The sequence below is a fragment of the Cervus elaphus genome, chromosome 19, assembly GCF_910594005.1.
Source record: "Cervus elaphus chromosome 19, mCerEla1.1, whole genome shotgun sequence".
Classification (NCBI taxonomy): Eukaryota; Metazoa; Chordata; class Mammalia; order Artiodactyla; family Cervidae; genus Cervus; species Cervus elaphus.
The window spans coordinates 28,081,287-28,102,251 of record NC_057833.1 but is presented as its reverse complement, the minus strand read 5'-3'; the positions used below and the strand labels follow the sequence as shown (position 1 = coordinate 28,102,251).

At 37.0% G+C, this 20,965-nt stretch overlaps 1 protein-coding gene across 8 annotated transcripts in view; it reads right to left on the bottom strand.

Annotated features, from left to right (window-relative positions):
• NAALADL2 (N-acetylated alpha-linked acidic dipeptidase like 2) overlaps window positions 1–20,965 on the bottom strand; it is a 1,495,786-nt gene that overhangs the window by 459,213 nt on the left and 1,015,608 nt on the right. For all 8 annotated transcript variants that reach the window (XM_043875325.1, XM_043875329.1, XM_043875328.1 and 5 more), the window contains one exon: window positions 4,424–4,567. In XM_043875325.1, coding sequence (XP_043731260.1) covers window positions 4,424–4,567 — 144 coding nt within the window. The remainder of the gene's footprint in view (window positions 1–4,423; window positions 4,568–20,965) is intronic.

Below are 20,965 nucleotides of genomic sequence, written 5' to 3'. Positions count from 1 at the left end.
GAAGTGACTACAAAATATATAAATCAAAAATTAATAGAACTACAAGATAAAATAAATACTTACTGTGGGAGATTGTAGTGCTCAAAATAAGATGCAAAATATTTGAATGACCTAAGATGCTTGGTTTAAATAGACATGTATAACACTCTACACCTGACATTTATATAGTACACACTGTTTTTACAGTCTCACGGGACATTGAATATGTACTGGATTATAAAGGAAACCAGAAAGAATTGAAATAATATAGAAATAAAGTAGAAACAATACATTCTAACAAAAATTCACATTGCTTATCTCTTCCTCAGAAAAGTATGATATCCCCATACTACATGGCATACATTAATAACTTCCTGGAGAAGGAAATAGCAACCCACTCCAGTATTCTTGCCTGGAGAATCCCACGGACAAAGGAGCCTGGTGGGCAACAGTCGATGGGGTTGCAAAGAGTCGGACACGACTGAGCGACTCACACATACAAAGCATAGCAGAGAGAGTCAGGGCACTTCCAACCAGAGTAGAATTCCAAAGGGTGCTGCATAGAGGAGGTGGCACTTACATGGAGTTTTAGAGGAATTTGTGGCTTTACAACTTGCAAGACATATGTGGATAATACTGAATAAAATAATGGTGAAAAACTAGACACATGAAGGGAATGGCAGGACATAGACCCAGAAAGGCATTCAGAAATCTCTGGCAGTTTCTAGAATAGTAAATAACAATGGTCACCCATTGTGGAAAAAAGGATTATGAAAAATGATCTTCAAAATATAAAGGTAGGGTATGCTGTGATGGGTTTATATATAAACTTCAGAGTTTAGTTGGAACTTCCATAATTTGGAAGGAGTGACATGTACTTAAATGACATGTGATAAGAATGCAAGACCCTCTAAAAACTGCTGAGGAATCATTAAAAGTTAGAAAATACTTGTTAAAGGAATTGTCTTTAAGTCTTCCTGGCAAACAACCAAACAAAACTCTAGACTGGATCCAAGCTAAATCATTTCCCAAAATCAAAGCTGTCAGGATGGAAAGCTGGAAACTCGATAAGTTCTGCTAAATGACAGATCTGTGTCACCCTCTGTAAACCCAACCTGTACTCCCTGGGAAACAGAGACATGACTGTACTTTCTGTGGACTTTGGACAATAGGTTTCCCACCTATGTTCACTCTGTTTAAGACCCTTGATGAACAGACCTTCAAAGTGATTTCTGAAGCTTTTTCTTCCTTTTGTCTGAGGACTTCAGACTGGCAGCTCATCAAGGCTGATCTTTAGTTCTGTAGATTGCTCTGTTGTCAGCTTCCTGCTCAGACTCCTAGGTTCACTGTGCAACTGGCAGCTTGAAGAGGCATAAAATTGGGGTATCACCAGTATAGTTTAGTGATTCCTAACATCTAGCTTGCATCTGTCACAAGATCTATCAGTCTTTCCTACAGCAGTCTATCTAGCTCACTGAATTCTTTAAAGAGTGGCCATCATACCTATATGAATGCTTTGTAGGAGTTGTCTGAATAAATTATATTTTTCCTCATGTTCTTCTAGATATTTTCCTCCATATTGATGGCTAGAAGCTATTAAAGCCCATGCTGCTCTAAAATAAGCTTTCAATTCTCTTTTACTTCAGATCTACTGGGGAATTCTCTTCTACAAAGTCTCCAAAAGCCAAGCCACACCATATCACATCCAAAGTGAAAGTGTCAGTCACTCAGTTATGTCCGATTCTTTTGACCCCATGAACTGTAGCCCACCAGGCTCCTCTGTCCATGGCATTTTCCAGGCAAGAATACTAGAGTGGGCAGCTATTCCCATCCAAACTATCCCATTGTCTACTTCACATACATATACACACATGCACACACACACAGATCAAGACATTTTTTTTTTTTTACCTGAATAGCACAACGTACTCCTGAATCTTTCACATACAGCAGCACTGGCTACACTGAACAATATGATTAGTCTCAGATGCAAAAAACAACAATGCTAGACTTATTTTTACTAACATTTTTTGTTAGTGGATGTCTCCTCAAAAGCTAATTTGTATTATTTGCCAAAAAATTGTAAAATGACCAAAGTTTTTAGATAATATTTTCAGTACATCTTTTTACACTACTGTTCAAGAAATGACAATAATGCATACTTTAATTTAACAAATCAGAAATATAGATCTTCAAAATTCATTTTAGGTGTATAAGAATTATAAACATAATCAGAAGAGATTAAATTCTTCTGATAAAAATATTTTGAACAAAGAACATATAAAATTATGAATACCGAAATAAGAGTTACATATAGTTATGTATGTGTGAAGATATATGATCTGAAGATATATGATCCAAATTTACTTAGATCCAAATTTACTAATGATGCTAAGTTTTATGCATCATAGTAAGTCATTTTCTTCTATTTATCAAAAGTAATTTAAACATATTAAAATATTTCTTTTAACATGATTAAGGCTTTCCACTCTGTATTATACTAATGGATTTTATACTTTCTCATCTAATTTTTTTTTCACTGCAGTCATGGTTTTTAATGACAAGCTCAGATTGATATATGAAAATTCAAATTCCCAGCTATTGATTGACTCTCAAGGACAAAGATTGACAATATATAATCAGTGAGTAAGACCTACAGAAAATAAGGTCATGGGAAATTAAATGGCATCAATATCTAATTATTTAGTCAATGCAAAAAAATCTGTTTTTCTTCTGCTTGTTTTTCTATCCCTTATATAATTTTCTTAGTTCTCCCAGGACTTGCCATATAAATAACATCCTCTTCACTACACTTTGCTGAGCCTGTTATATGCATGCAGAAATTCTTTAGTTTAGTATAAGTTTTACAGTATCAGTGGCATGACTTTTGTTTATAAGTAACTGAAAATCAAACAAATAAGTTGACATTTAAAAAGGTAATGTATCGGCATATATATGGCTAATTCAGTAGCTATGGCTTCAGACAAGGCTTTATTTAGGTATCAAATGATGTGGACAAGAGTTAGTCTGTCTCTCACACTCTCTCTCTTTACATTATTCATCTACCCCTTCCTCACCTTGGTTCCATTGCCAGGTATTATGCCCTCAAGGTCCTCAGAAGGACCAAAGTATCCCAGAGTTATATGATTTCTTATTCAGTTCTACCATTAAAATTAGCCATTGCTCAAAGTCCAGAGATTGAGTCATGTCTCTGGCCAAGTTTGCATCATCCTTGAACCAGCTGTCATTACATGGTTGATGTGATAAGCTGATAGACTTGAGGCAATCAGGATCTCCTTCTACAGATTAAGACAGGAGGGACTCTGACTGTTTATTGAATAAACCAATCAATTAAATCTGGACTTAAGTCTGATCTTTTCAACGTCTGATGCTTTTCTTACAAGGAAATTATTAGTATAGTGTTAATTACATATTTTAGCAAATAGAGCTCATTATCAAATTTGGGGGCTAAGACTAGAAGATAGAAAAAGCTAAACAAAAAGCTTCTCAAGAACTTCTTTCCTATTTTGAGGACGAAGTCTTAGCATTGTTTTCTATAGTTCCTACTATGTTCAATCAATAATCAGTTTAAGAGGTTCTCAATCTACAGAACTTTAAAAAACCTGTCTCTAAGAAAGGGCAATTCTGAATGCATTCAGGGCCTTTTTAAAAGTTTTTTAGGCTTTTTCAAAACATATTTTATTTTTTTATGCTTTTGTTGTCAGGAGAAAACAAATGAGATAAAACATGGGTATCTGAGCCTCTGGGTCTGGACACCAAAGGGACCCCTCAAGTTGAATTTCACAGCCAACTAGATACAAAATTAACAATATATAAAGAGAGTCTCTCCTTTAGAAGTCTAATGCTGAGGCTGGAGGCAGAAATAAGATGCAGCCCATGACTTTCCTCCCACCACAGGTAGCTTAACTACTTCAGTTTTATCCTGTGTGGTCCAACTAGGCCTGACAAACTGCTCTGCAGTATAAGAAGCATCTCTCCAGCAACGATGCGTAAAGACAGAGGGATTTTTTAGTCAATTGCAGGAATTAGGCTTTAATGCTTTCTACTAAAAGACTTCATACCACAGATAGCTGACTGCTATCCACTGAATCTTGGCAGGCAACAAGCCTGCTGAAGCTGAAACTGAGAACTGATGTTAAGCAGATTTTCATGAATGTACAAAATGCTTTATTTGTAAAGCTGCTTTTCTTACTTGCAGTTCAAAATTCTTTTCTTCTTTTTTTAATCTCTCAGCTTGGTCAACTCTCAATCTTTATAGAATTACTTTCGAAAAGCCAGAGAAGAGAAAAAGAAGCTCATATCAACAAAAATGTTTTTGTTTTTTTTTGAGAAAGAATAATCCTAAACATGCAATCAAACATTAAAATTGATCATGGGCCTTATAAAAACTATAAGACACACAGAAAGACATTAAATACTTTACCATTATTTGGAAGTTCTAGAGGGCTACAGGCACCGTTTGTGGTTCTATCCTTTGGCAAAGAGATGAGTTTTGCAACAAGAGATGCTGAAATGGGCTGCACTAGTAGAGAGGTGAGGTTTGATCGGTTTTGTCTAAAGCTTCCATCTGTATTCAAAAGAGAAAAACAGAATCCTTAGCAAACAGAAATTAAAGACACTTGAAGAGCAGGTTTTCTATAATAAGTATTTAAATGATGAGTGGTAAGTTTTTTTTTTAACTCATTTGTGTGTTTACTCCTTAGTTATACTGTCTCCTTGTTAAAAATGATTTGAGATACTTGATAAGAAAAATTCAGTCCAAATAGCATTATGTAACCTAGTTCATGACGGCAGATTGTACAGAGGTGTTTACTTCCATTCGCTACTGAAATGACAGCAAAGGGATAGAAAAGCATCAATCCACAGGGGCAAAGAGAAGAGGAGACACACTAGTAGTAAGACACTAGAAGTTGGAAAGCAGATGAGTGTCAACCGATACGACAGACCAAGGAGAACAAAACCTAAGCCGGCAGAGTGAAGAAGCTGAAAAGCAATGCAGTTGTATCATAGAACCCAGAGAGACTTGAGAACTGACAATATCAGCTACCTATTAAAAAGGGGGTAAAGGAAGGGCTGAAAACAGCAGGGCTTGGTCAAATTCTGATTGTGAAGGAGTCTCTCCTCCTGAACCCCTCACTCATTCAGTCAATATGAACAGCGCCTGGTCCTCCTTCCAGCAGAGACTGTAGGTGGGACACTGAACAGGGAGATGCCAGACACAGGGAAGGGTATCTCCGATCCTTTAAATGGGATGGTGCGATGGTTGCTAAGACCCTTCAGATGCCTTGTTCTCATTGGTGCACAGAATCCTTCGTTCCAGGTGTGTGCCTGTGTGCATGCTAAGTAGTAGCTTCCGTCATGTCCCATTCTTTGTGACCCCATGGCCAGGCTCCTCTGTCCATGGAATTATCCAGATAAGAATACTGGAGTGGGTTGTCATTTCCTCCTCTAGGGAATCTTCCTGACCAGGGATTGAACCTGCATCTCTTGTGTCTCCTGCATTGGCAAGCAAATTCTTTGCTACTGAGCCACCTGGGAAGCCCCATAGAAATGTAAACAGTGACTTTTTAATACAAAAATAAACATCATTCTTCAGGAAAAAAGAAAAAAGGGAAAATGTCAGGGTTGAGGGAACATGGAAACCTATGAAAGAAAATGAAATCTTTATATCTTTCATAGTGGTAAGTCAATATAATGGATACAACTGAAAAATGAGTTCAACTCTTAAACATACTCTTGAGAGGCAGTGAGATAAATATGAAAAATAGGTAACAACCAAAAATGTTGAAAGCATTTTAGTGCTTGCTTTGGGGATATAGACAAAGCAGAGAGAAACACAGGGAAGGATGAGAGAAGGTGATACATTTTTATAAATGTGTCTAAGCTTTGTAGAAATTTCTATTTATATTCATCTATAACTTTGAAAAAATAAAAATTAAATGAAAATAAGGAGAAAAACAACTATGGTAACACAAGCAAGAGAAAATTACACAAGTATTCAGAATAAATAGAATGAAAAGAACAAACTCCACATAAGGGAAAAAACTAAAACAAAAAATACATTTTTATTCAGTTTATATTATTTATACTGACTCAGAAAGTGAAATACACAACAGAATGACTATCAGGCAGCCAATAATGTTTGTGAACGCAGAGCTGTATTTTTCAGAACTTTTATTAGAGAAAATCATTGCCACAGGTTTTCTCAGAATTTAATTTGATAGGACTGCAGGGGGTGCAGAACTCGAGAATACTGGTATCCAGGCTCCAGGAGGCAGATTATTAATGACACAATATGATATGGAAGCCTTTCCTTGATTTATCATCAGGAAAACCACAAGGCTAAAACATATTTAGCTGTGGCAGCCACAGAAGTCATGGCTTTGAAGAAAAAGTAGTAAGATTTAAGCTTAGGATCAGTTTTGTTGTATAAACACAAAGCTGGTCTCATAACTTAGTACTCCTTTTTATATGGCTATACGACCAAGCATTTTGACCATAACATAGTTCATTGCTTCCTAACCATGTTCATGTCAAAGTATCAAGACTGGACACGTAATTCACAAGACCAGAGCAAAATGACACTGTGGGAACTCTCCATCAAAAAAGTAGGAAGGACTTCAACACGGCAATAGCAGGGAACTGAATCAAGTGCGTGTCTTTCTGAGTGTGGGTTTTACGCCCATGAATCAAGCCCTGCGTGGTTCACACAGAAGATGTAAGCAGCCATGCAACCAGTTGAGGGCAACTGAAGGGGACTTTCAGGCCAAAAGGAAGCTGCTGTCCCAAGTCGCTGTTGCTCCTTGCTGGTGCTCTAAGGCACCAGTGTGGCCCACTCAGCAAGCCAGCTGGGAGGTCCTCCTGATGTAGCCATCTCACTTTGGCTCTCCCAGCATGCATTTCCTCCCTCAGCCATTGCCTTCGAAACTTCCAGTGTGTAGGGACAATGAGACAGTATTTGCAACAAATGTACAATCTGTTATTTTGCAGTTTTCATGGATGTTAGGTGCTAACATGTTGCTAACACAAAATGAAACTTCTTGAAATGTTGTGTGATTCACCTCTCCTCAATTCAGATACTGAACTTCCAAACTGAACTTGCCATTCAAAGCCCTTCACAATCTCAGACCTGATATTTCCAACATTATTTCCTACCATCCCTCTCCATATATCTTATGCTAATACTTAAACTGTCCCCATGCATATTCTGTGATTTATATCCTCCATGTTTTGCTTAAGCCATTTCTTCCACTTTACTTGCTTCTCTTATGTATCACGTGTCTGCACATGTCTGAAATATACATTTCCTCTAAAGCTTAACTCATTTCTATAAGAAACTTTCTCTGACACCTTCAGTTCTATGTGATTTATCTGCATTTTTTTTTCAGTGCTTGGCATTTCTAATTACCAGATCACTATGCAAAAACACATTGATTGTCTCCTCTAAACTCCTTAAAGAAAAGGAGCAAGTCTTTCCCATCATTACATAACACACAATACCCAGCACATTGCCAGGATCATAACAAGAGCTCAGTAATTAATGGAGTAAGGAAAGGAAAGGAAAGGAAAGGAAAAGGAAAGAAAAGGAAGAAGGCAGGGAGGGAGGAATGAATTAACAATTCCTTGAAAAATAATTCAATGTCCCTATCTTACTGGTTTTCTAAATGTCTATAAATTGGAGCAGAGGTACAACTGAAAACTAATTAGAATTCTATTAATTCTATGCTTGTTATATATTAGTGCTTTCTTGTAAGCTAACTACTTTCAAAACCTTCAAAACCTACCCACCCCCATCAACTCACTAATTAACTGCTCTGGGTTACAAAAAGTATTTATATAAATAAAATTATTTTTGAGATAAAAAATAAAAATAAATAACTACATTCCTTTTTTTCTCCAGAATGTTCTATTAAGCATCTGAAACAATGCATTTAAAAGTTAAATATGAATGAAGCCTAAACAGTAATTGAACAAACCAACATCTTTGATTTTCTTGTATTGCATGACTAATAGACTTGCATTAGTTTTGAAATATCTGAAGTAAGTGGTTCATTAATTTTTTACCTTCAGCTTAATGGAAATTTGACAAACAGTTCATTTCAAAGAGCAGGTACTAAAAGAAGGACTTTACAGGAGGACACTAACAGTAAATTACAGATGAAAGTTATTTAAAAAAAACTATTTTGTTGAAGAACTAAGAGAATTTAATCTACTTATATGATTAAGAATAAAACCAAACACATGTACCATTTTTTCTCAGTTATATTTTAAAACACTTATAAACTATAAGAATCCATTCGATGTGAGCTGAAAATCAGATGGATTATGTACCTTGACACAAAAAGTACCATCCAGGAAATGCATGACATTATATTTTAGCACTTTAACTTTCAGATTGTGGCATTTATATCATACCTTGTACATTTTGTATGCTCAATAAAGACTGACGCTAAGTTTTATTTTAGTAGGTATCTAGTTCTCTCTTCACTTTATGAACTCTTTGTAACCCAAATAAAGATCCAAATTCATCCTTCTCATTCAATAATCCAGTCCTGAATACAATGCCACATGCATACAGCAGAAAGAAGAAACTGGATATACAGAGTCCCAAAATTGACTCCATCACTGACTCACTGCTTGAAAAAGAACAAATAAATAATTTCACTATGAGAAGACTGTCATCCCATCTACTACATCTGAACAACGCAGGTAAGACTGACGGGTTGTGATTACATGATTGACTGAAATAAAAACAATACATGAGCTCAGAGGCCTAGAGCCAAACCACAGTGGCTGAAATTTAGAAGTGAGGTTAAAAATTAGTAAAATGGTTTCTGATTGTACATATTTACATATGTAGGCTCTTCATTATGCTTTTTCAAATCTTTGGTGCCCACTTCAAGCCCATCTGTATATAAAGAATATATGTTAGCTGTGTGTGTGGTGAGATGTAATTCTTTTAAACTCAAATGAAATGTTTGTGTATACTGCAAATGCCAATCACCTGGGAATCAGGAAAGATAACCCTTAAGAGACCAGAAATCTTCGACACTGGGATCCTCAGAATTAAAGCATTAAGAGGAGAGATGAGGTAAAGAATATACTGATAAATAAAATAAAAAGGGCCTTGTGTGGCTCAGACATGAGAATATGCTGCCTTTGAGGAGGACAGCATGACTTCCAAATTGAGGCGTGTAACCCCACCCTCAGCACCTGACCATGTGTGTGTATATCCGTGCTACATGATGTAATAACCATAGACCCTATGCTACTGCTGCTGCTGCTAAGTCGCTTCAGCCGTGTCCGACTCAGCTGCGTCCGACTCTGTGCGGCCCCATAGACGGCAGCCCACCAGGCTCCTCTATCCATGGGACTCTCCAGGCAAGAACACTATAGATCCTTCTTACTCAGTGCATAGACTTCAGACAAGCAGCATGGGTAGGATTCCTTAGGTGGCTCAGTTGGTAAAGAATCTGCCTACAATGCAAGAGACCCAGGCTGGATCCCTGGGTAGGGAAGATCCCTTGGAGAAAAGAATGGCAGCTCTCTCTAGTATTCTTGCCTAGAAAATTCCATGGGCACAGGAGCCTGACAGGCTACAGTCCATGGAGTCACAAAGAGTCGGGCTTAACTGAGCGACTAAACCATCACCACCACTCAGCCCTTCTGAATCAAAATGTGAAGCCTAACAAGATTCCCCAGGTGATTTATACGCACATTAGATAAGCAATGACCTACCATCATCACATATTTATCTGTTGCATAATTTATATAATTTTCATAGCAAAGAAGATATAAAACAAAGCAAGATGAAGTGGATGAAGAATAATAGACTATGTTTGCTTATTTTACCCTAGATTAAGGATGACAGAGTCTGATTATATTAATAAACTCCAAACAATTTTCTCAGAAAGTCTCCTTCAGAATGTGTAACAAGTCTGTGCATAGGCTAGCACTAAATAGTAACTTCCAATTGGACTGACAGCATTTTTTTTTCTTTTGGTTCTGACCTTTTCTTAAAGATAAATTTGGTGATGTAAAGATCAAAACTATATTTACAGCACTGTATTTCAGTCATGAATAAATATTAAAATAGCTAACTGATTTGACTTTCTTTTCTTCATTTTTAACTATTCTAATTCATTATAGTAAAAAACTGACAAATTGAAAGTGTAAATACTTCCCACTTGCCAGACAACCAAGCAAAGAGCTTAAAAAGCAGAGATTTTAAAAATACATTTTGTGCTACACTTTTATGAAGAAGACTCAAATATCAAATGAACAAGCTGATATCAGCAATATTATCCCAGAATATTTGATTTGACTTTCTCTGGAGGACTGCCATTTTCACAGAAATCGGACCATTAAATAACTGTCATGAATGCTTTTTCACTTTTATCATAGCTTCTTAAATTTACAGTTATTTCCGTGAGATGACCAGTGCACTAAATTGGCTAGTCATTTTGTTATCCTTGTAAATGCAGCTGATCCTTTATTATTTCAATATCTCATAACCTACTGGTTATGAATATCACCATCTTCCTTCAAACTAGTCAAGTTCAGCACTGTGTTGTTCAGGCTATTGATAAAAATGAAATACTTAACATTTAAATGTGCTTTGTGCTATACAAGTTCTCAGAGCACATCCATGTTCTGTGTATACATCCAAGCATATACACACCTACATATATGAACATACACACATGTATATTTATTTTTAAGGATATAGGGTTTGTGTTACTGACAGCTACTCTCATAATTAAAGTGAAAGTGCTTATTTCATTGTTATTGTCGTTCAGTCACTCAGTCATGTCTGACACTTTGTGACCCCGTGGACTGTAGCAGGCCACACTTCCCTGTCCTTTACCACCTTCCAGAGCTTGCTCAGACTCATGTCCATTGAGTCAGTGATGCCATCCAATTATCTTGTGCTCTGTCATCCCCTTCTCCTCTGGCCTTTAATATTTCTCAGCATCATGGTCTTTTCTAATGAGTTGGCCAAAATATTGGAGTTTCAGCATCAGTCCTTCCAATGAATATGCAGGATTGATTTCCTTTAGGATTGTCTCATTTGATCTCCTTGCAGTCCAAGAGACTCTCAAGAGTCTTCTCCAAAACCACAGTTTGAAAACAGCAATTCTTTGGTGCTCGGCCTTCTTTATGATCCAACTCTCACACCATACATGATTCCTGGAAAACCATAGCTTTAATTACATGGACCTTTGTTGGCAAAGTAATGTCTCTGCTTTTTATTACACTGCCTAGGTTTGTCATCACTTTCCTTCTAAGCTGCAAGTGTCTTAATTTTATGGCTGCAGTCACCATCTGCATTGATTTTAGAGACCAAGAAAATAAAGTCTGTCACTGTTTTCATTGTTTCCCCATCAATTTGCCATGAAGTGATGGGACCAGATGCCAAGATCTTAGTTTTTTGAATGTTGAGCTTTAAGCCTCTTTCACCTTCATCAAGAGGCTCTTTAGCTCCTCTTCACTTTCTGCCATAAGAATGGTGTCATCTGTGTATCTGAAATTATTGATATTTCTCCCAGCAATCTTGATTCCAGCTTGCACTTCATCCAGCCCAGCATTTTGTATGATGTACTCTGCATATAAGTTAAAGAAGCAGGGTGATAGTATACAGACTTGACGTACTCCTTTCCCAATTTTGAACCAGTTCCTTGTTCCATGTCCAGTTCTAACTGTTGCATCTTGATCAGCATAGAGGTTTTTCAGGCTGCAGGTAAGGTGGTCTGGTATTCTCATCTCTTTTAAGAATTTTCTGCAGTTTGTTGTGATCTACATGGTCAAAGGCTTTAGCATAGTCAATGAAACAGAAGTAAATATTTTTCTGGAATTCGCTTTTTCTTTAAGCCCAGAGCTAATAATTACACAACAAGACAACTCATCTTGCTCAAGGTTATGTTTTTCCTTAAACTCTGTACTAATGATTATATAAAAACAATGTATCTCATTCAAGGACATGTTTCTCCTTAAGCTATGGCTTTTTCAGTAGTCATGTATGGATGTGAGAGTTGAACCATAAAGAAAGTTGAGTGCCGAAGAATTGATGCTTTTGAACTGTGGTGTTGGAGAAGACTCTTGAGTGTCCCTTGGACTATAAGGAGATCCAACCAGTCCATTCTAAAGGACATCAGTCCTGAATACTCACTGGAAGGACTGATGCTGAAGCTGAAGCTCCAATACTTTGGCCACTTGATGCAAAGAACTGATTCATTGAAAAAGATCCTGATGCTGGGAAAGATTGAAGGCAGGAGGAGAAGGGGATCACAGATGAGATGATTTGATGGCATCGCTGACTCGATGGATATAAGTTTGAGCAAGCTTCAGGAGTTGGTGATGGACAGGGAAGCCTGGCATGCTGTACTCCATGGGGTCGAAAACAGTCAGACAGGACTGACTAAACTGAACTGAACTGAAAAACCTTCTGAATAATCATTTTATCTTACAATGTTTGTTGTGGTAATGGGTCTAGTAAGACATTTCTATGTTAGTTCTAATCCTGTTATCTTAAGATGTATGTTGTGAGAGTGGATCTGCTAAGACCTTTGTATTGTTAGTAACCAATTGAAAAAGTATATAAGGCCTTGATGAGACTAGCAGGTGGGGCACTCTCCCCTGCCCCAACTTGTGATGTCTACGTAAGAAGCTTTTTTCTATCCCCTTTTCACTGTAATAAAACTGCTACAAAAAGCTCTGAGTGATCAAGCCTCATCTATAGTCCTGAAGTTAAATTCTCTTCTTTGGAGTTCACAAATCTGACAGCGTTCACCATAAGCTGTCAATTCCATAATTATAACATTATAGAGTTTGTCAATTCTAAATTATTCTACTGCTATCAAAATCTTCATGAATAAATTTGTACATTAATTGACTTTATACCCATGAGTGTTTCTACAAGGTTACTACAGATAAATCGATTTGGGGTAAGAGAATATGTAATTTTTTTTTTTTTTGGTTGCTCATGGCATGTGGGATCTTGATTTCCTGATCAGGGATCCAACTCACATCTATCAACCTGCATGGAGTTTTAACAACTGCACAGCTGGGGAAGTCTGAGAATACGTATATTTTTAATTTTATAAAACCTTGGTAAAATGTCCTGCAAATCGGCTATACACATTTTCAGTATGTAGAATACAGAATAGAACTCATATTCCCTATCCTCATCAAACTTCTAAGCAAAAGAAACCATATATGTGAAAGTCCTGAATTATGAAAGAACACGGTGTATTGGAGGAAGCATGAGATTAAGCATGACTGAAGTGATGTAAAAGAAGTCACGAAATCATGAAAAATCTTAGGACATGAAAAAGATCTTGTCTTTATTTTAAAAGAAATGTAATCAATTAAGTTTCTCTGTACTCTCTAGGGCATTCGTGGAAAAGCGAGAAAATTGAAAAATACAGAAATGTCAAAGGAATGATAACATATATGATACATACACATCCATATCTTTATGATCTACAAGTCTTCTTTACCACCTCCAGTCCTACTGCCCGCTCTCCAACCCTCTCCAAAGGAACTAATATCATGAATTTGGTTTGGTTAAGCTCTTTGAACACATGCTCTGTATTTTAATGTTACCCTAATCAATCAAAACAGATAAATCTCAAAACATGTTGAGTGGGGAAAGAGACAAATGCAAATAAATATATATGCATTTTATTGAGTATCCTATACAAAACCATAATGGAAAAGAATTTAAAAAAGAATATATATATGTGTGTGTATATATATATATATATATATATATATATATATATATATATAAGTGAATCACTTTGCTGTATAGTAGAAATGAACACAACATTGTATATCAACTATAGTTCAATAAAAGAAAAGAAAAAACTAAACACACACACACTTGTGTATGTGGCTTATGCAAATTAAAAAATTATATAAAATTTTTATATAGAAGAGTGTGGCATAATCAGATCTGGGGTTTTGAAAGCTCATTAATAATTTGTCAGAGAACGAATTGCAAACCGTAGAGAGGAAAGAGTGAGATCAGTTAGCAGGTAGCTGCAGTTGGCTAGACGAAAATTAACATTACCTTGGATCATGGTCCCTCATAGCTCAGTTGGTAAAGAATCTGCCTGCAATGCAGGAAACCCCGGTTCGATTCCTGGGTCAGGAAGATCACCTGGAGAAGGGATAGGCTACCCACTCCTGTATTCTTGGGCTTCCCCTGTGGCTCAGCTGGTAAAGAAACTGCCCACAATGCGGGAGACCTGGGTTCAATCCCTGGGTTGGGAAGATCCCCTGGAGAAGGGAAAAGCTACCCACTCCAATATTCTGGCCTGGAGAATTCCATGGACTGGGTCGCAAAGAGTCGGACACGACTGAGCAACTTTCACTTCACTTGATCATGGTGGAGACAGTGAAGATGGGGAACAACTGAAAGATTTAGAACTTATGTAGGAGGTAGAACTGCCAAGACTAATTGGAAATATAAAGGAATCGAAAGAGTCGTAAAAGTCTAGAAAACTTTTGGATTGAGGGTGCAGCTCAATTCTCGCTCCACAAGCTTAGCTAACTCTAACTGAACTCCTCCCCCCACCAACTCCCCCTCACCGCCACCCACACACAGCCATCCACTGTAATATCTCTCTGCCTTCCTGCTCCAGTATAAATTTTCTGAATTGAAGAGAAGATTTTGTTTTGCTGGATGACAAGCAATAGTAATTGGTCTAGGGATATTGAAAGTGCATTTTGCTCTTATGAAATAAAGTCTGAAATCTTTGAGAAAATGCATACTTTGACACAGCAATAATTCATTTTTTATTTCAGTATTATAAATCAGAGAATTTTTATTTCTTATTTTTCAAAAAACACCTTTCTTGAAACTCTCCTTACTCTAAGTACATGCTAAAGTTAACAACTGTGTCACTGAAGTCAAGTTGCAAGCCATTATAGACTCTATGATCAAATAATCTGGCAGCTTCTGGAAGAGAAAGATGCAGAGTATAGAGCTGGAAATCTTGGGGATGCTAGAAATATTATATATCTAAACCTTACCGATGCTTACACCATAGGCATGAAACATTTGGTAATTTTATATTTCAGACTAGTGACCTTTATGTTCTTCATTATAAACACAATTTTTTTAAGTGAAAAAGATTGGGTCAGGAAAAAATGCTCCATATAAACACATAGGAAGAGATAATATGTGAGTATTACAAGTCCACATCTCTACAAAAATAAGAATTTATATAATACTGTATAAGAGTATCAATATAATGGCATAAGGAACATTAAGCAGTATTTGAATATAGGTGAAAGTCAGTTGAATTACTTGAATGTTTTTGTACCTGAGATGAATGGTATAGAACTAGACAAATTTAGATAATATGTCTATTGGAAAAGGCTAAATAAATGATGATCAGTCTGTAAAACAAGAAATCTAATATTTTTCAGAGTATGAAATGTACATCAAACAAAATGATGAGCTATTCAAAGACAGAAACAAAATTATTTCAAGTATTGAATATCAAGTAAACTGTCACCTTCCAGTGTTGTGGAAATAAACTTGTAATGTTCTGGAAGTTTGGCAACATGAATGTTTTTATAATTTTATTGCTTGAAAGTTATATATGTATATATATGGTATGCATATATGGTCTGTATCTGCCTAGGATCAGCAATTACAATAATATATGGGGGAAAGGGAGTAAATTATTTAATAAGTATATCAGTGTTTCAAAAACGCAAAAAATTATTTTTTACAACTTTATTTTATATTCTAATTCCATAAATTTAAGGTATTCAGGGTGCTTAAGTGCTGAATTCACAAATACTATTGCACTATGTTAAGTGAGAATCAACCCCAGAAAACTACTTGAAATAATTTCTTTCATCCATGTTGTTAATTTTAAAAAATAGGTTTTCAGGAGTTTTTTCCCTAAGTTGATTCAGCAGATAGATCCTTTCTGAGCCTTAAAGTGATAAAGCAGGTGGTGAGCAGTACATAGTTAAGGAGGAAGCTCATCAGTCACTTTTTTTTCTTTTTTTTTTTTTCTGTCATAAGCCTTACAGGACCAGAAGTTAGGATTGGGGGCCTTAAATGCCTGATGGAGTTCAAAACCAGTCTGGCAATCTTTCAAAACTAATTACCTCCTAAAACTCATCTCAGGTCTGAACAGGGCATCACACCATCACAAAGTTGTTCAGGTCACAGAGTCAATGCATCCCCTATCCAGGGATGGTTTCTATCTTCACAAAATGTGGCACAGTTCCTGATATCCTGTCAGCTGCACAGATGCTATTAGAATGATTCAGCTGCTAATTATTTTTAAAGCAGCAAATGTGTATAAAGATGGGAAGTTGAGGGGAAAGAAAAGCATTGTCAGTAGAAATGATACATGCATGTTCCTTATGCCAGAGATATTGTACACTGAGCTCTGTGAGTGAGAAAGGGTAAGGTGGGAATATTATTTTATCATAGTTGAGGTTGGCTTACTTTGTAATTGCAATCACAGATTCAAACAGTAATTACCTTAAAACCAATGGTCATAAATACTGTAATACCACCGAGCTGTGTGCCCTCTTGCAGATATATGTATGCATACTCATTTAAGTCTATGTGTGTGAGTGCATGGGGATGAATCTACATGTAAAGTAAAAGAACATGGGAAGGAGGAATTGATAAAATCCCCATTTTCAGTGGGCCTAACATTATAGAGGTGTAATAAAGACAAAATATAAGTCATTGCGGAGCCACAATAGTCTTCACTTGGCCACTGAACATCAGAAGTAGCGTTTCAGTCCTCTGTGACAGACCTTATGCCCTCTCATACTCCAGAAGACAAAAGTCTGATGTTGTAGACTTCCATTCAACTGTATCAGTCTCAGAACTCATCCCCACCATGACGACGAACATTTTTTCCCTCAACAGTAAATCAAGCGGTTGAGTCAGAGGATGATTTAAATGCATCTTTATTCTAATGACTATAATATTTTTAGTATTTCCACTATTAGTTATAATACAGATGATTCTATGTCTTTTTTTCAAAATTATCTAAAAATTACTGAAAAACATTATTGTCAACAAGATAGAAGTCATGCTATGTCATATAATGCAGTTTTATAAGATTTTATCTGAATTCTTATGATCTGTCATGCTAAAATCACAACTACAAACTGAAATGAGAATCATGGATTCAAAGGCCTGTGGGGCCAACTTATAACAAAAATGTGTGAATCAGGACCTCTCTAGGGTATGAAAAAATGGTAAGGCCAGGGGCAACTCAAGTCCAGAAATAGCACTACAGCATCAGTGCTCTTTTTCTATTTCAAGACAGCAATGACAAATAACATATTGACAGTCAACCAAAACACCTCTATGGACCAGATCTGGTTTTAAGTTGATAGTTATGCAGTAACATATTTTTCTAATGAACATTTTATGCAGTTTTCTTATAGTTCTAAACACTCAAAGCAAAAGAAGAAAGGCCCTGAGGATCTGGTCACTTGCACTGCTCACAAAAGCCAAGTCTCAGGGTCAGTTATTTCCTCACAAAATTTCAGATCTTGTTTCTGACAGTGGGTTTGCAATTTCTTCGCCTAAGTTCATAATATTTACCAAAGAAATTTTATCCAGGCTGTTACAATTAATGTAGTAGATTATCATGGAAAAAATATTCAGATCCTGGGAAAAATGAAGCAGTGATAAAAGCACCCAGAGAAGGTACACAAGAACAAAAGGAGAATATGTTGACATAATTTTATTCCCTAATATTTCACAAGTCTGTTTAAGTATACACTTGAATCAAAATCAATGCTTCCTGAGACAGGCACACATTTGTTCTATAATTTGCACTACATTGGAAGAAAGGAACACTGGATAATTTTCTCCAGGAGCCGTTCAATGCACAATTCTTAGACAATCACTTCATAATTTAACCTGCCTTTGGGCTTTTGTGACTTTTTAAAAATTTTTTGAGAAATATGAAACAGAGGGCAATCATTAGAATGACTGCCACACTGACTTGTTACTATGATAAATCTAATTCAATTCATCCAAATCTTTCAAGACGAGAATTTCAAGAACCCTCTTTATATAGAACAGAAAAGAAGGCTGTTTGAGCAGAGATGGAACCTCTCCCAGTTAATCCCCCTCTTCCATACCCATGAGCAATATGTATGATGGTTATGAGAATTCACTCTGAAACTAGACTGCTTTGACTTTGGATCCAGCTCTGACATTGAACAGCTGTGTGAACTAGAGGAATTTATGTAATCTCTCTGTGCATCTGTGACTTCAAATCTTTAAAAACAAAATAAAAAATGGTATGATCACCATTGCAGGTAGAAGGTTTAGTCCATTAGATACAGGTGAGCTAAGACAGAGAGGCATTCAGTCACCTCCCATTGCTCTCAACAGTGCAAAAATTCAAGTGTCTTTGAGTCCTAACACAAGCTAGAAAACTATAACAATTTAATTTGAGTGCCTGGAGCTGAACTATTGTATAGTCTCTCCTTTTTCAAACCATATCAAACCAAGTGGAAAAAATAGACTACTCTGATCTATGTTGTCCTTTCTTTCCTATTATTTGCCCTCTCACTATGAACATCACTGTCACTGACCCCACTGTTTTTCAGCAACCAACACCAATTAGGCTATTATGTACCAATCACTCCTGAATTCAAAATGAAGCCTGGTACACCATCTTCCATGGGTAATGAGAAAGTGAACAACCAAAGCAATATTACAGATTTCATATATAGTTCTTTCATGTGCTGCATTGCTCAGAGGGAGAAAAATGGTGCCTACCATTCAACCTTATAAAGTTTCCACTTCTAGGGCCTTTAGTGAGGGATAATAAACATTCAATGCACGTTAGAAATACAACCCAACCATGTATTACTTGCACAACAGCTCATATTGAATCTATAACCATGTATCACCCAGTAATCTGACAAAAGTGAAACACCTTAAAAAAAGAAAAAGAAGAAGAATTTAGCTGGGTAATTTACCAGATGCTTCAAATCAGAAAATGTGTCTGCTACCTAGGAAAGGGTTCTTGCATCATCCTAGAGGCTCTTCAAATTGAAGTCTGGTGCTGAGCAAATAGGGAGAAGGCAACGGCACCCAACTCCAGTATTCTTGCCTAGAAAGTCCCATGGATGGAAGAGCCTGGTAGGCTGCAGTCCATGGGGTCGCGAAGAGTCGGACACAACTGAGTGACTTCACTTTAACTTTTCACTTTCATGCATTGGAGAAGGAAATGGTTACCCACTCCAGTGTTCTTGCCTGGAGAATCCCAGGGGTGGAGGAACCTGGTGGGCTGACGTCTATGGGGTCACACAGAGTCGGACACGACTGAAGTGACTTAGCAGCAGCAGCAGCAGCTGAGTAAATAAAGGCTATTCAATCTTTACAGATTTTCCAAAATATTCAAAAGGTAATTTTATTCATACTCACAATAGTTTTATTTATCTCTTCTTGTATCACATGTTTTAGTTCACTTCTCCTGATTCTCCCCCAAATCTTGCCAAATCTAGCCAATCCAGAACACCCAATGCACTTTTCTGACCCTCCCCTTTTACAATTTTTTTCTATTTTAGTTCCTTTTACCATAAATCCCCACCATATCCAATAAGAATCAAGCAAATTCTGAAACTCTAAGTACTCAAGTTCATCCATTAAGCTGATCTGCATTAAAGGCTCAGGAGCCCATGTTGTTGTTGTTGTTGAGCTGCTCAGTCATGTCCTATTCTTTGTGACCCCATGGACTGTAGCACACCACACTTCCCTGTCCTTCACCACCTCCCGGAGTTTGCTCAAACTAATGTCAATTGAGTTGGTGATGTCATCCAACCAGCTCATCCTCTGTTGTCCCTCCTCTTCCTGCTTTCAATCTTTCTGAGCACTACGATCTTTTCTAATGAGTCGGCTCTTCACATTGGGAGACCAAAGTATTGAAACTTCAGTTTTATCATCAGTCCTTCCAATGAGTATTCAATATTGATTTCCTTTAGGATTGATTCATTTGATCTCCTTCCAGTTTCAAGTCTTCTCCAACACCACAGTTCAAAAGCATCAATTCTTTGGTGCTCAGCCTTCTTTATGGTCCAGCTCTCACATCCATACATGATTACTGGAAAAAACATAGCTTTGACTAGATGGATCTTTGTTAGCAAAGGTCAACTTTGGTCCAATTAGGTCCAGTGTCTCTAATTTTTAATATGCTGTCTAGGTTGGTCATAGCTCTTCTTCCAAGGAGCAAGCATCTTTTAATTTCATGGCTGCAGTCACCATCTGCAGTGATTTTGGAGCCCCCCAAAAGAAAGTCTGTCACTGTTTCAACTGTTTCCCCATCTATTTGCCATGAAGTGATGGGACCGGATGCCATGATCTTAGCTGATTGAAAGTTGAGTTTTAAGCTTTTTCAGTCTTCTCTTTCACCTTCATGAAGAGGCTGTTTCATTTCTCTTTGCTTTTTGCCATAAGGGTGGTGCCATCTGCATATCCTGAGGCTATTGATATTTCTCCCTTTATTCTTGATTCCAGCCTGTGTTTCATCCAGCCTGGAATAGCACATGATATACTCTGCATATAAGTTAAATAACCAGGGTGACAATATACAGTCTTGACCTACTCCTTTCCCAGTTTGGAACCAGTCTGCTGTTCCATGTCCAATTCTAACGGTTGTTTTTTGACCTGCATATAGGTTTCTCAGGAGGCAAGTAAAGTGGTTTGGTATTGCCATCTCTTTAAGGATTTTCCAGTTTTATGTGATCCACACACAGGCTTTAGTATAATCAATGAAGCAAATCTTTTCTGGAATTTTCTTGCTTTTTCTATGATCCAGTGGATGTCGGCAATTTGATCTCTGGTTCCTCTGCCTTTTCCAAATCCAGTGTGAACATCTGGAAGTTCTTGGTTCACGTACTGTTGAAGTCTAGCTTGGAGAATTTTGAGTATTGCTTTGCTAGCATGTGA